This window comes from Podarcis erhardii, assembly GCF_964252035.2.
Source record: "Podarcis erhardii genome assembly, chromosome: 10".
NCBI classification, from domain to species: Eukaryota; Metazoa; Chordata; class Lepidosauria; order Squamata; family Lacertidae; genus Podarcis; species Podarcis erhardii.
Genome location: NC_138500.1, coordinates 6,006,790 through 6,023,760, shown reverse-complemented (window position 1 = coordinate 6,023,760; position 16,971 = coordinate 6,006,790). Strand labels below are relative to the sequence as shown.

Here is a 16,971-nt window from a genome sequence, read left to right as displayed (position 1 = left end):
ACCAGCAGCATATAGAAAGTAAAAAACTGTAGCTGTCTGTCTGGGCACAGAACAAACTTTTAGTTGAGAGAGGAAGAACATGAACTGTTTCTTTGTTCATTATTCCAATTGTGAATTAATACGCTGTTTGCTTTACTCACCAGGGTAAAATCCCAATGTGGCCCAGGAGTTAGAAATGTGAATGAGCTTCCTCGCCGCAGAGAGTACCTGTGGACAGAAAATGTTTTCTTGTTTATGACAGCAGTTACAAGGAAAACCCTGAAGCTCTTACAGAGTTCCAGGCTGCTTTGCTATGAAGAACATTTAGCACAAGATATACATACACATGTGTGCGTGTGCCAGTGTGCCTTGACCCCATGCAAGGCAGAGAGCTTTTAAGCAGAGTTATGTGTCATCAGCATATTCTGACAACCTACTCCAAAGCTCTAAATGATCCCACTCAGCAGTTTCATGTAGATGTTAATTAAGCAGCATAGGGAATAAAATTGAAGCCTGGGAAACTCCACACTGATGGCTCCCCAAGCACCACCCTCTGGAAAAGACCATCCAAGTAGGACAGGAACCACTGCAAAGTGGGGCCACCCACCCCTAAGTCGGACAGCCACTCTAGAAGGATACCATGACTGATGGTATTGAAAGCCAGTGAGAGGTTGAGGAGAATTAACAGGGACACATTTTCTCTGTCTCTTTCCCAACAGGTGTCATCATATGTCATCATACAGGGTGACCAAAGCAGTTTCTGTTCCAAAACCGGACCTAAGACCTGGTTGAAATAAATCTATAAAGTGAGTTCCCTCCAAGTACACCTGGATCTGGTCCTTGGCCACCCACTCAAGAAGGGGAGATAGGTAACTGGCTGGTAAGTTACATAAATGTTTCTCAATAACCAAGCCTTTGGCTAATTGACATTCTATGGCATTTTGTGGGAAGGAGGTTACTGGTTTGTTTTTGTTTCATTGTGTATTCTGTGTTCTCATTTTGAATGTTTATGTTGTGAAATGCCCTGTGATCTTCAGATAAAAGATGGTATACAAATTTTAATAAATAATAATAATAATATCATAATGAAACTGCAGCCCACTAAAATGCCCTCACAAGTAATTCCAGGCCAAGAACTGAGAAGGGAACACTCCATTCCTAACAACTTCCATCTCAGCACCAGTGCTTAGTTTCCAAAATTAGATCTGACTCTGCTCAGGTCTCTGCATGCTTGCTCTCATCAGAACAGAACAGCTGTTTCTGGCTTTCCAGTGCAAGAGAATGGAAAAATCTCTTATTTTTTTGCATGATCACTACCTGAATTTTCATAAAGGTACAAAGTAAAATAAATAAATATTGTTATTCTTTCTGTGCTTCTGAACATCTGCCATATGTCAGTGATTTCCATGGAAATTGCAGGTTCTGAAGAAGCCATATGTTTCTGACAAATATTCCAACTTCAATGTTGTCTCAGTATTTCAGCGGCCAAATCAGCCTTGCAGAGAATGGAACAGTGCCAGGGAGTATTTCATACAATGCTACAGTTGTGTGACATACACCTTTTAAGGGTGTTAAATCCACTGCCTTAAGTCATTCTCCAGGACTAGAACAGACTTAAGCAAATACGTTCACTTCCAAGTTTCACTGTCTAATAAGCTTGAGGCACAGACCTTTTCATTTATTTTGGACTCCGTAGCTTTTATCCAAAACTCAGATTTTTAATATCTCAGAAGAGTAGTTTTATATAATGACAACACCTAATTTGATCAAATAATGGATTTTTTATTACATGACGCTCCAACAACTAGCAGGCTATAATGTTTCCACTCTGTGCTTCAGTTTACATCATAGTATTTGGGTGGGTGGAAGTCCTATGAATGCTGTAAACTGTATAACTTCAATCAGTGCTCTGCTGAATCAATCTGAAACACATGCCTGTTCTACATCATTTACACAGGAGACATGCAGGAACCTGTGCAGGTACAATCTTTAAAAACTGGGAAGAGAAGTCATAGATGGGAGATCTGTGGGGGATGTGGAGACGATTCTGAGAAGACAAAAACATCTACCCTTTAGCATGTACATTGATGTTGCTGCTACAATGCAGAAGAAAATATTTGCTCTAGCCACCATGGCCAGTAAGATGCTAGTTACTGAACCTGGCTCCTCTCTTGCTACTTCTGCTGGGTAGAATTCAGAGGGCCAGGGCATTGTTCTGTTCCTTTGTATTTACTGATGCTCAGAGCTCTTTGGTGATATTTGACAAGCCATTTGAGCATACTAGAAACTCTTAAATATTTACTTGAGGAAGACTGAACAATGGCACAACTTCCTCCAGCAAATAGCTGCAGTCACTCTGGGATTTGACAGGAAGCTTCTGAGCCTCTCCATTTGTCTATATCAATATGCTAATTCGTCAGTTGCTCAATCCCCCCCACCCCGCAGAAAATTGTTGGAGTCACCGACCTCCAAACTGGTGTGGAGGAACTGGGTAACTTTTACATCTCTCAATTGCATAGACGAGTTGTTCTTAAGACTGCCCTGGAATACACTATTCAGCCAGCCATAATTTGCAGTTACCATCATCCCAGCCTCTCCCCAATTTGGAGGCGAGACAGGTTTTCATCCCTAGGAACATAATACAAGGCAGCTTTCTGAGTTATTGCTCCGCCTAGCTCAATACTGTTTACACTGATTAGTAGCAGCTCTCCAGGGTTCCACAGAGATCTCTACCAGCTGGGACATTTTGCATACAAAACACATACCAGGTCTAGGTCATCCCTAGGAAGCCCTACTATTTGCCAAGTGTCTTTCCAAGGTTCTTAACCAACTTGGGTCCAGGACACCTCATGGAACACCTGATCCCTTATATTCTGTGCTCAATCCCAGCTGTCTTCAGGGGAGTCACTGTTAGTGGTCCCCTGTGGCTCAGATGTACAGATGCACTGGCCCCCGGTGGAGTACAGGATCAGGTTTAAGGTGCTGGTTTTAACCTTTAAAGCCCTATACGGCCTAGGACCCTCGTACCTATGGGACCGCCTCTCCTGGTATGTCCCATGGAGGACCTTACAGTCTTCAAACAAAAACATCTTGGAGGTCCCGGGCCACAGAGAGGATACGCTGGCCTCAACCAGAGCCAGGGCTTTTTCGGCTGTGACTCCGATCTGGTGGAACGCTCTGTCACAAGAGACTAGGGCCCTGCGGGACTTGACATCTTTCCACAGAGCCTGCAAGACAAAGCTGTTCCACCAGGCCTTTGGCCAAGGAACAGCCTGACCCCCTCCTTTGGTAATTCTTCACAGAACTCTAGCCCAATGGTTGCCATTAATTTGATTTGAACTGATTTTGTAATGAATTGATTTTAGAATGCTGTATTATTTTACTACTGTTAGCCGCTCTGAGCCCGGCTTCGGCTGGGAAGGGCAGGATATAAATATTTTATTACTATTATTATTATTATTATTATTATTATTATTATTTCCAAGCAAGCGCCATTGTGGGCCCAATTTTATGGAACTCACTTCCAATTGAAGTAAGACAGACCCCCTTCCCTGTTGAACTTCTGGCAGTTACTGAAGACTTCTTTAATCCAGCAAGCTTTTAATTGGGACCTGATTTTATTGTTTTAACTCATCTTTAGCCTCCTGTACATCACTTAGAGACAACTGTGATTAAGCGGTAGACATGCTGTTGAAATAAATATAAATATGTTAATAAATTGTGGGTGTCTTGATCCATAGTCACAACTTGCACAAGTGCAGTGGTATGAGGTCTCCCTTGTCCACATTTGGTCTCATCCAGCAGACCATGAGTAGGTAGGGCAACGCAGCGAACTGAATCCTGTCATTGGCAAATCCGTCATGGAGCAGCAGTGCACGCCATCCACTTGGATAGAACAGAACAGGATATTCTCCTGTTGAGGTTGGATGGTGCCTTTGCTTTGCAAGCAGCCAGGAGTCTGGCCAGCATATCTCAATGTTTATGCCATCTGGTTCTTTTTCTAATTTCTGCTTTGCCTCTCCAAAGATGCTTTGACAGCAAGTTCCTTTTGGCTGCCTGGCTGGAAGCTCAGCTTGTTTGCTTAACCTTCCCCACCCTCTCTCCTTCCAGAATTAATCTGCACCAAGGGAGGTAAACTGAAGAAGGAAAAACAAGAGTGTTTCCCTTCAGCCAAATATACTGGACCCTTGTGGTAGGTTTCCTGTTCTGCCTGCTTAACTCAAAGGAAAGGCTGCTACCCATCCCCACTATATGCATATCTTGTCAATCTATTGTTGTGGAGGAAGCATGCTGGGAACATCAAACAGAACAATAAGCTTGGATTCTTCCCAAAATATAGATAAGAGGACCCTTTGAAGGTCCCAAAAGATGCAGATGTAAAAATAATAATAGCAGAGCTGTCAGGTATTCAAAACATTTTTAGTTACGCATCAGTCATCTGCCTTTAAAACAGATGGATCAATTTTAATAAATCTGCATATTACTAAAAACTAAATATGAATGCCTTATAATTCAACAGAACTACGTCTTCTTCTTCATTCCCTGCTTGAGCAACACACATTGGTCCATTCAGCCTGAACATTACAGCCCAGATACCAGACACTATTAGACAAGAGACCCTTAGGTTATCTAGTCCAGCTTCTCCTCCAAGTCACCTAAATTACTGCAAGTCTCAAAAGATTCCATCAGCATATTCTTCCAAACTTTGGTAGCTGTTCTGTTTGAGGGTTTGTCCAGAGAGTTTAATCTAGTGGCCCTGTTAACCTTAAAACACCCTTCAATGTCTAAAATAAATTAGGTAGCAATTCTCTATTTCCTTCCTCTTTGGCTTCTAACCAGCTTTGTTTTTCCAGTTTTAAAACACTGGCGCACAGCTGTATTCAGCGATATTAAATGCATATTAAATAATGCATTTTCAGGCAGCTAGATTATGCTAATGACAATTTACAATTACAACAAGGAAATAACCTTCAGCACCCTCTAACTAACAGTTGTAAACAAGGCAGAAACCGAGTAAGCATTTTTAACTCCTAGGTTGGAAAGCGAGTTCTTTCAGCCCAATGTATTTGTATCTAGTTTACATCTTTTAAAGCCACAATTCTACATGTTTACTAAAAAGTAAACCCCACTGCACACAGCTTATACTGTTACCCTACTTTTGTTGTTTCTTAAAATATATATACTGTATACAGCTTTTCACATACAGTAAACATAATGTTAAAATTCTTAAATCCTTAGGAGTGGGAAAGGTAGAAATCTCAAATCTAAGGGGAAATTCTACCCTCCAAGAGAAGCAACTCCGAAAACACTCTGGCTGAGCCACTATTTGGCAATCTGCAACTCTGAATCAATTAGCAATTCTAGTGGCTGCTTCTAATGCAGCAAAACCATAAAAGTGGCACAACTGGGTAGAAAAGTTTAAATAGCAATTGGTGGGTGGGTCTGTGTGCAAAACAATATCTGACCACTGAAACCAAGTGGATCGGACACAGACTGCTACTGTTGATTTCAGGACTTCTTGTACTTTTCAAACAGTCTACAGCAGCCACTACTTTGATCTTTTTATATCCCTTGGGGTTTCTGGCAGAAGGGGCTTTAGACACCTCAGACAGGTTTCAGCAATACTGTGCATGTGCTTCCCCCACCTCCTTTTAAATAGCAAAAACAATGGCTATAATCATAAACACGCCAGCTTTTGAACAAGTCCCATGGCGCAGTGGGACAGACTTCTAAGAACATTTGCCCTCAACTTCTTTGTCCAGCTTGGAAAGGTGAAGCAACACAGCTGAGCTAATCAGAGATCATTAACGAAGTGTCATTATCCACAAGTCATTTATATGATGGGCAGTGGTGATCTGGCATGCTTCCCACATCATCAGGGCAGCATGCATGCATCAACCCCGAATTCACCATTTAACTCCTCCACTATCTCCCAACAGCAGACTTCCTATATTGGCAAAGGACCTTCCTTTCATGTTCTCTCCGGATTTTCCTCCCATGGGACTTCTGGTCCAAGTCAACTGCCTAGCAACCTGTAATAGGTTCGGGCCAAGCTACTCTGCAAAGGAAATTAACTCTGGACAACATTCCAAGCTTGCAAAGAGTCACTCATTTGAATCTCTGGGTAGAATATGAGCTACCTACAGGTAGGAAAGCCTACACCTTCTGGCTTTATTTGAAGAGCCACAATATTACAGTCCTGCTCAAACAACTGTAAGCAGGCACTTGCTTGGGGATGTCTGCTTCAGTGGCTTAAGGTTCTCACAGTGCCAGAGTCCAGCATACTATTTCAAACCACAAAATGTACTCAAAAGATATTCTGGGCAAAGTGTTATGACGGCGTGACCTCTGCAAGACTTAATTCTGAGTACACCCACAGAGGACTTCCCTGGTCCCATCCTGTCTCCCACCTGCGCCCACCCCATGCAGTGAAATTAGACTTCAAATGACCTTTTTATTTGAGTCGAAGGCAGCTTTATTCAAACCTAATTGTGGCACATGGGTATGAGTAGTAAGTGGAGCACATGAGTAGCTGTGTGGTACATCCATATGCCTACGTTTCCGAGCACAATTCAAAGTGTTGGTGATGACCTTTAAAGCCCTGAATGGTCTCGGTCCTGTACACCTGAAGGAGCATCTCCACGCCCATCGTCCTGCCCAGACACTGAGGTCCAGTGCCAAGAGCCTTCTGGTGGTTCCCTCGCTGCAAGGTTACAGGGAACCAGACAGAGGGCCTTCTCGGTAGTGGCATCTGCCCCGTGGAAAGCCCTCCCAGCAGATGTCAAGGCAATAAACAACTATTTTACTTTTAAAAGACAACTGAAGGCAGCCCTGTTTAGGGAAGTTTTTAATGTCTGATGCTGTATTCTTTTTAATATTCAGTTGGAAGCCGCCCAGAGTGGCTAGCGAAACCCAGCCAGATGGGTGAGGTATTATTATTATTATTATTATTATTATTATTATTATTTTATATTATATATATTGTGGCATGAGGGCAGTGCCAACAGCCCCGCCCCCCAATAAAATACTTTGGAAATCCTCCTGTACAAGTTTTGGAATGGGTAGCAGACATGCAAATCCATGCAGCTGTATCTAACTGCATCCTACTCTGAGTAGACCGATTTAAATAAATAAAACAAGTTTGCCGTGCCCATTAACTTCAGTAGGATTACTCTGAGTAGGATTGTGCTGAATACCCCTCACAGTGATACCTCTAAACCAGATAGGGAAACAAACCAAGTTTGGGAGAAATATCAGATACTTTGTAGCCTGCATCAAATCTCCAAGAGTCCAAAAACACTCCTGGCTCTGCTCCCAGTTATCCCCATTTTACAAACAGGGAAGCAAGCAGAGAAACTGCAACAGAATCAAAGGCATCTATCTAGTGAGTCAACAGCAGAACACACCACAAGACTTCACAGGTCCAAGTCCAACACACTCTGTTGGTGCTGGCTTATCAGTTAGGACATGTTATCTCTTGCCTCCTACTCTTACAAAAAAAAAAAAAAAAAAAAAAAGCAAGCAAGCCTGCGCACACAACTGAAAAATGAAGGTAGACAGTTAGGACTAACAAAACCCAAGACCTAGCACTAAGCAGCAGTTACAGCCTCAGCAATAAATAGGATTTATATATGGCCAATGCTCAAGGATAAAAGTGAACTCTAATTCCAAAGCAGAACAGCAAACAACAGCGTTGATGGGAAAGGGCAGATTGTGCTGTACTCATTCCTGTAGAAAGACGCACACCACGTTGTTTCCACGTGGACCGTGGCACAGCCCACGATTCCTTGCTGCCACCCACCAGCCCCTTGGGATTTGCTCTGCCTCCTTTTTAAGTAAGCTTTCCAGCTTACTTAATAGACTAGAATAGAATTCCAGACTAATAGCATGTTTCCAGTTAAGCAGGCAAGAGGCCAATTCTAAGGTAGCTGAACTTGACGCACATATTTTCCTACCTATTTCAAGTGCTCCCACAGACGAACAGCAAAGATCAAATAAAGGCACTGGGCCAAATCCATGAGCAAAAACCCCACTCGCAGATTATGCCAGCTCAAAAGAATTGCCAGTTGTGGGGTGGGGGTGAAGTTCAAGAGACATTTTAAGTTCTTGTGGGAAATTATGCCCAACTAGGATCAGCAGAAGTCGTGGCATGAGATTTGTCACAAAACACATTTCCCATGATTAAGACACTGTTTTCCGTTAGCTACTTATTTTAGATGATCACCTTGTTTATAAGACAAGTATTCCTTTCGTTTCAAGCAGTGTTTGCAATGAATAGCAGCAAGATTTCGGTTATACGTTTAGTTACGGGAATATACAGTGGTAGCTCGGGTTACAGACGCTTCAGGTTACAGATTTCGCTAACCCAGAAATAGTACCTCGGGTTAAGAACTTTGCTTCAGGATGAGAACAGAAATCGCGCGGCAGTGGCCCCATTAGCTAAAGTGGTGCTTCAGGTTAAGAACAGTTTCAGGTTAAGAACGGACCTCCAGAATGAATTAAGTTCTTAACCCGAGGTACCACTATATAGGGGGTGGATGCAAAGAGATCAACTGTATTCTGTACATTAAACAAGTTTCCATATTTTTATCTTTGGGAAATAAATCCATACATAATAGGCTAAACTTTGTCCACTGTTGGTAGGAACATATTGCAATCCTTTCTAGACACTGCAAAGTTATGGAGTGTTCACTCACATGGAGTGATGAGATGGAAGCTGACCATCAAAAGGATAGTCACAACCAGTTTACATACGGTACTTAAAAGGAGGCAGTTGTGGGGAAGCAGTTGTGTTTGACTGGGAAAAGCCCCACAGAGAAATAGAAAGAGCTTGTGCTCAGGGCAAGCAGGTGGGAGAGAGGGGGAGACTGAGAGCTTGGAAACAGAGAGCAAATTAATGAATTAGTAGTAGTAGTACCACCCTGAAGATCACAGGGTGATTTACAACATAAATATGCAGAATGAGAACACAAAATACATAATAATTAAAAAAAACAATAGCAGCCCCCCAAACACATTTAAAAGGCCATAGAACTTTTAATCAGCTAAAGGGCCTAGTTATAGAGAAACACTTTCATATAACACATAAAGATATGTAATGAAGGCAGGAGGCGAGCCTCTATGGGGAGAGCAGTCCATAAATGGGGAGCCACCGCAGAAAATGCATTTTCTCATGTTTCCACTGTCCAGACCTCTTGAGGAGGGGGCACATGAAGGAAAAGCCTCAGATGATGATCTGTAGACAATGAGTTCAAGCACATGAGCCTAAAATATATCTTGTTTGCAGAATGTACAGGCCTGAAAGAAAGAGGGCAAATAGAAGCTGGTCGAGCCTTTAAATCACCCCATAGTCGCCTTGGACTGGTCTTAACCATTCAGGGGTCCTTTACCTCTTTTTACCATTTACTGGCATATTGGAATAGCTAAGAAATAAACTTTCGGGTCAGAGAAGAGAAATAATTTCACAAGTATTCAGATCTGAGTGGGACAGAGGAGAAAAGCAGGAGCAAGACAAATACTAGGTATTTAGCAGAGATAAGTGGGAGCTACAAGAGCAAAAGGAGTCTTCCAGGAAAAGGCTGAGGCAGCAGAGACAGGCAGCTTGGGGGGTGAACACAACTGGGCTGGGTCTGCTAGGAGTAATGCCTATATCATTTAGCAAACCTTAAAAAACCCAAAAACCATTGTGTGGGGGTGGCCAAGCTATGTTCATGGATCTTTCATTTTGAAGGTTCACAGTGCTTATAAAAGAACAGCCATATCTGTGTCTACTGTATGTCTCCACCCTCTCTTCTTAAGCAACAACCAGGTAGTTTGCAAATTGCTAGAGACACAAAGCCCACAACTTTTGGTCTGCACAAGGATTTGTGGTCAAGTAATAATAATAATTTATTATTTATACCCCATCCATCTGGCTTGGTTTCCCCAGCCACTCTGGGTGGCTTCCAACCGAATATTAAAAACAATACAGCATCAGTAAACAGGTGTGCTGAATTGGCTATCAAATTTCAAACAAGCCATCTTTTTTAATGGAACAGTAAAAAAGCCAAATGTTCAGCACCTAATTTCTCCCCTTACCCAACAGTCTTTTCTCATACCTAGCATTTTGCCGTTGGCCTTTGTGCAGATACCCTCCTCAGCCATTGACAGGTTGAGTCAGAAATAATTTTTCCTTTTTACCAAACAACTGTATTAGGACCATGAAGAGGCTTTAATGTTAAACTGCAACTTATGGTAATAAGAAAATTAAAATGCCTGGGACAACAGAGCTGTGTGGCATGAGACACTAAATTTGTCTGTTTGAAGATAAAAGTTTGAAACGGATCAGCCAAAACCAAAGATGAGGAAGTTCTGTGCCTCATCTCCAGTAGCTCATTTTGAAATTGAATAGCATGAAGAGCTGGTAATAGTCTTCCCTTATTCCAGTTCCTGTCTCAACTGCAGGCCACTTTGGGACCCAAATGAGGAAATGCAGGGTGTCAATTCTCTGCTAAACAAATAAGCAAGCCTTTAGATGCAGCTTACTGTGGAGCACCTAGCAAGTGATAATGTAGGCCACTTTGCCATGCATAGCTCCTCCTGCTAATTCCTGCATATCAACCTGCTTGTAAAACACATAGCTAGATGAGATGACTGAAAAGCTAGCAACCACATCCCATTGTCCCACCCATCCTGCTTCATTACCACAGCCTTTCCCCTTTAACATTTTAAGAGCTGATTTGAGGCATAGACACCCTTTCACCATAGCCAGCTTGCTAATTTCCTTCTGTGAGAGAAAAGGGTAGTTTCTGAACTTGCATAACTCTGACTATTTTAGTCTCTTCCTTCATTTCCTTTTTCATGCCACATCAAAATCTCTGGTGAAAGGATAGTTGTACAGGTGTAATTGTGCACATTCAGAAAGGTTTGATTTACTATTTGATATGTAGTATATTAGATGTATATCCAAGAAGTTATGTTGTTTGGGGGGGGGGTGTGAGAGAACAACATGCAGGTCAACAGTGTTTCAAGTCAAAGTTATAGCATATTCCCTTTCATATCCACATATACATTGGGTGTCACATTGTCTCCATTTATGAATTATGGTGGCCTTTTGGCATGGCCATAAGCAAAAAAGTTTGTGTGTGCATTTTATTAATTAAAGACAAAACAAATGGGAAAAGCAGACCTCCGGTTTTGAGTTAATCTACACAAAGAGATGTGTTATTCTCTGACCAAGCAGCCAGATTGCATTTTCATGTAAGCACCAAGATGATGGTACTGTGCCCTTCCCAAGGAAGTAATAGTGCCACTGTATTCTGCTCTGGTCAGACCTCACCTGGAGTACCGTGTCCAGTTCTGGGCACCACAGTTCAAGAAGGACACTGACAAACTGGAACGTGTCCAGAAAAGGGCAACCAAAATGGTCAAAGGCCTGGAAACGATGCCTTATGAGGAACGGCTAAGGGAGCTGGGCATGTTTAGCCTGGAGAAGAGGAGGTTAAGGGGTGATATGATAGCCATGTTCAAATATATAAAAGGATGTCACATAGAGGAGGGAGAAAGGTTGTTTTCTGCTGCTCTAGAGAAGCGGACACGGAGCAATGGTTCCAAACTACAAGAAAAAAGATTCCACCTAAACATTAGGAAGAACTTCCTGACAGTAAGAGCTGTTTGACAGTGGAATTTGCTGCCAAGGAGTGTGGTGGAGTCTCCTTCTTTGGAGGTCTTTAAGCAGAGGCTTGACAACCATATGTCAGGAGTGCTCTGATGGTGTTTCCTGCTTGGCAGGGGGTTGGACTCGATGGCCCTTGTGGTCTCTTCCAACTCTATGATTCTATGATTCTAATAGTATTCCTTGTTTCTACACTGTGTTCGGATCAAGGACAAGATGAACCTACATTCCGTAGTGTGCAAGAACGCTGCTTATTAAGTCAGTTGTGAAGGAGCTGTTATCCATGCACTTGGAACCATAGAATGGTAGAATCGGAAGGGACTGCAAGGGTCATCTAGTCCAGCCCCCTGAAATATGGGAATCTTTTGCCCAACGTGGGGCTCAAACCCATGACCCTTAGATATACAATACCTTTATTGTCATTGTCCCATACAGAACAATGAAATTGAAACTCTATTGACTGAAGTATCCTGAGTTCTGTTGATGTGCAAAGTGTCTTCTAAACACTTTGGGATTAGAAGAATCATAGAATCATAGAATCACAGAGTTGGAAGAGACCACAGCTTACTGTGAAGAGAAGAAGAGCATTTATTTCCATCTGAACGCATTACAGAAAATAGCTTGCAGCTTTCCAATGCATTAAGAGTGCAGGGTGCTTCCCACCCCCCACCATAGCCCCAGGTTTATTAAGCCAACACAATCCAGTTAAACACAACCACAGCATAACCATCTGCACAATTCACTGTTTTCATGTTACCTGCGAGTCTACTAAAATAACAGTCCTCAACAATAGATTGTTGTGAGAGTGAACAATTCAAGTACAGTGGTGCCTCGCAAGACGAAAATAATCCGTTCCGCCAGTCTCTTCGTCTAGCGGTTTTTTCGTCTTGCAAAGCATCCCTATTAGCGGCTTAGTGGATTAGCGCTATTAGCGGCTTAGTGGCTATTAGCGGCTTAGAAAAAGGGGGGAAAGGGAAAAAACTCGCAAGACGTTTTTGTCTTGCGAAGCAAGCCTATAGGGAAATTTGTCTTGCGAAGCGCCTCAAAAAACGGAAAACCCTTTCGTCTAGTGGGTTTTTCATCTTGCGAGGCATTTGTCTTGTGGGGCACCACTGTATTCTGTGGCTGAAACCCAAACATACTATCAGAGAATAAACAAAAAATTCCTTCCAGTAGCACCTTAAAGACCAACTAAGTTAGTTCTAGGTATGAGCTTTCGTGTGCATGCACACTTCTTCAGATACACTGAAACAGAAGTGTTTCAGAAGTATCTGAAGTATCTTCAGAAGTATCTGAAGAAGTGTGCATGCACACGAAAGCTCATACCAAGAACTGACTTAGTTGGTCTTTAAGGTGCTACAGGAAGGAATTTTTTTTTTTTGACTATGGCAGACCAACACGGCTACCTATCTGTATCAGAGAATAATCACCACTCAGCACAGTGGGATTCATTTCCAGGTAACCATACATAAGAACCCCTGACCGTGAACTCAAGTCGTGGCCGACTCTGGGGTTGCGGCGCTGATCTCGCTTTATTGGCCGAGGGAGCCAGCGTACAGCTTCTGGGTCATGTGGCCAGCATGACTAAGCCGCTTCTGGCGAACCAGAGTAGCGCACGAAAACGTCGTTTACCTTCCCGCCACAGCAGTACCTATTTATCTACTTGCACTTGGACGTGCTTTCGAACTGCTGGGTTGGCAGGAGCAGGGACCGAGCAACGGGAGCTCACGCCGTCATTGCGGGGATTTGAACTGCCGACCTTCAGATCGGCAAGTCCTAGGCTCTGTAGCTTAACCCACAGCGCCACCCATGTCCCTTTACCCATACATAAGATTGCACTATAAAAACTTTTCTGTTCTGAAACAGATGCAGAACTATTGCTGCAACACAACCTGCTTGGTGTAGCTTAGGTTGAAGCTTCAAGAATGCTTCCAAATAACATGCCAAGAAACTTTTACTATAGGGAAGAAGCTGGGGAGGGAAGCATGCACACTTTTCTATTCAAAAGGGAAATGGCCTGTGGTCAGGAAGAAAAAATATTGTACAGCCAAACACAGAACAACCTTTGCAAACACTCACATTGTTCTAGCTACTGAAAACTGAAAGACTTTCCATACAGAACAAAATATGCTGTTTTCCACAACACTGTCCAAAAGCAGCTCCATTCTAGGACCAAGTCGGTCAAAATACAAAAGCAGCATCATTTGCGCCACCTTGTGCTCATGCATATACAGCATGTTAAGGTACATGCCATAATCAGCTTTAGTGGCTTTCTCTTTAAGAACTGGGAAAAGATGTGCAATATAAAATGATATGTTTAAGCAATTAATTCTAATGCCAGTAACTAAAAAGATGGGGCCTTTTCTGATAAGAGGGGGAAAGAAACAGCAACAACAAAACACATCCTTTCAGACCAAGATAGAACCAAATACAGTGGTACTTCTGGTTAAGAACTTAATTTGTTCTGGAGGTCCATTCTTAACCTGAAACTGTTCTTAACCTGAGGTACCACTTTAGCTAATGGGGCCTGCCGCTACCGTGCAATTTCTGTTCTCATCCTGAAGCAAAGTTCTTAACCTGAGGTACTACTAGCAGAGTCTGTAACCTGAAGCGTCTGTAACCTGAGGTACCACTGTATAGTGTGCCCCCAAGCAATGGATAGTTGGCTTTTCAAGCAATGGAAAGCTTTTGGGGCGGGAGGGGGGGGGTCGGGATTCCCTGATGGGGAACATTAGAAAATCAGCATCAACAGTAAAATCTGATGCACTGTTTGGGATCATCATTTGTATTCATGAAGTCCACATGGCTTCCTGGAAAGCATGGAGCTTGCTCTTCGTTCCCCACTTGCATCATCAGTCATAACCATACAGGGGAAGCCTTGTTAATTTCACTTGTTCTGGATGGCTTGCAAATCACGCTGACAAAGCTTTTCCTTTCACTTTCTACTCCTGGCTCCCACCACCAATCAACCCATTCCTGTGTTTCATTGTTATACTGTACTATGAACCATAGAGTAAAAAGAAAGGAGAAACTGAAAGGAAAATATCTGCTATAGTATAGATTCAGAGTCTACCTTGGTGCATCTAGCTCAGTGCTGTCTACATGGATTGGTAGATCTCTGTCCTACCCAGAGATTGAACCTGGCACTTTTTATAAGCAAAGTATGTACTTTGCCTCTGAGTTGCAGCCTTTTCCCAATCTATTTACTTTTCTCTCTCATCTGTACATGTTCTCTTGAGACCTGGAGGGAAAGCTCACACCCAGAACTTAATTTCTTTAAAAAGCAAGAAAGGAGGTAGGACACTCTATCACACTACAGGCCAAAACCAAAGTGAAGGGATCATTTTTTATTGTGTAGGGGGAAGCATTCAACCTCAAGAATACAGTGGTGCCTCGCAAGACGAAATTAATTCGTTCCGCAAGTTTTTTCGTCTTGCAAGTTTTTCGTCTTGCGAAGCACAGTTTCCCATAGGAATGCATTGAAAATCAATCAATGCGTTCCTAAGGAAACCGCCTTCAGTCCAGGTCCGGGGACAGTCTGTCCCCCGACCTCTTCTGAAGGCTGGGGGGGGGACAAGGGCTTTTCTTCCCACCCCCAGCATTTTAAAAAACCCCGGGACAGCAGAGGACTTCTCCGCTGTCCCGGGGTTTTTTAAAATGCTGGCGGGCGGCAGCGCTGCCGCCCACCAGCATTTTAACATCGCCCCGGACAGCGGACTTCTCCGCTGTCCCGGGGCGATTTTAAAGCCCCCGGGAAGGAAGGCGGGGGGGGGCGAAAGTCTTTGCTCCCCCCGCCGCCGGCCTTCAAAAGCCGTCCGGGAAAGCGGAGAAAGCGCTGCGTTTCTCCGCTCTCCCGGGAAGGCAGGCAGGGGGGAGCAAAGACTTTTGCCCCCCGCCGGCGTTCAGAAGAGGTCCAGGACCTCTTCTGAAGGCCGGTGGGGGGCAAAAGTCTTTGCTCCCCCCCCCCGCCGCCTGCCTTCAAAAGCCGTCCGGGATAGCGGGAAGCGCTTCCCTGCTATCCCGGACCGCTTTTAAAATGCTGGCGGTGGGGAGCAAAGCCTTTCGGCCCCCGCCGGCCTTCCTGGACCTCTTCTGAAGGCCGGAGGGGGGAAAAGGCTTTGCTCCCCACCGCCAGCATTTAAAAGAGATCCCCGGAGATTTCCCTATGGGCTTTCTTCTTGCGAAGCAAGCCCATAGGGAAATTCGTCTTGCGAAGCGCCTCAAAAAACGGAAAACCCTTTCGTCTAGCGGGTTTTTCGTCTTGCGAGGCATTCGTCTTGCGGGGCACCACTGTACCAAGAAACACCAAAGCCAATATATAGTTATGTTGTACTCAGTTAGAATCATGGAACTGCAGAGTTGGAAGGGATCCTGAGGGTCATCCAGTAAAACCCACAGCATGCAAGAATCTCAGCTAGAGAACCTAGGGCAGATGGTCACCCAATACTACTACAGCTAGCTGGGGAAAGAGCAGAATTTCCCTTTGAAATCCACAAACATGTGTGAACACCTGTTTGTTAATAGTAATATTTTCTGTGAGTGATCTGAGTGTATTTCCCTCATCTAATCTTTGACATTCAGATCACAGCTTGCATTTCTGGGAAATGCTGTCAACACTTTAAAGGAAGAAGCATAGTTCTTGGTGGTTCAGGCCACAGGTACCCAGGAGTCTTACTATCAGAAGACATACCGTATTTTTTGCTCTATAAGACTCACTTTTTCCCTCCTAAGAAGTAAGGGGAAATGTGCGCGCGTCTTATGGAGCGAATGCAGGCTGCGCAGCTATCCCAGAAGCCAGAACAGCAAGAGGGATTGCTGCTTTTGCTGCGCAGCGATCCCTCTTGCTGTTCTGGCTTCTGGGATTCAGAATTTTTTTTCTTCTTGTTTTCCTCCTCCAAAAACTAGATGTGTCTTGTGGTCTGGTGCGTCTTATAGAGCGAAAAATACAGTACTTTCCTTGTAATAATTTGTGGTTTTTAGTATATTTTCTCTCCTTTGCTTTTTACTAGCCAAGAGGTGGAAAACCTGTGGCCCTCAAGGTGTTGCTGGACTCCCTCAGTCCTAGGAAGCATGGTGAATAGTAAGGGGTGACAGGTGTGGGAATCCTACAACCTTTTAAGAGGCCCAAGTTCCCCATCTTTTAGGAGTTCAGCACCCAATTCTGCTTTGTTCTGCATCCAGCCTTCCCAAACCATGTGGCTGGGGAAACTCAGCCAGATGGGCGGGGTATAAATAATAAATTATTATTATTATTATTATTATTATTATTATTACCTAGTTTACACTGCAAACTGCAGGCCGGGGCTGCTAACATTACAGCTAATTTTTACAGCGCCTAG

General features: G+C 43.5%; 1 protein-coding gene across 1 annotated transcript in view; it reads right to left on the bottom strand.

The window, feature by feature from the left end:
- The window catches only part of NET1 (neuroepithelial cell transforming 1), a 67,907-nt gene that overhangs the window by 43,039 nt on the left and 7,897 nt on the right, over positions 1-16,971 (bottom strand). The window contains exon 2 of the mRNA XM_081879902.1: positions 141-207. Coding sequence (XP_081736028.1) covers positions 141-207 — 67 coding nt within the window. The remainder of the gene's footprint in view (positions 1-140; positions 208-16,971) is intronic.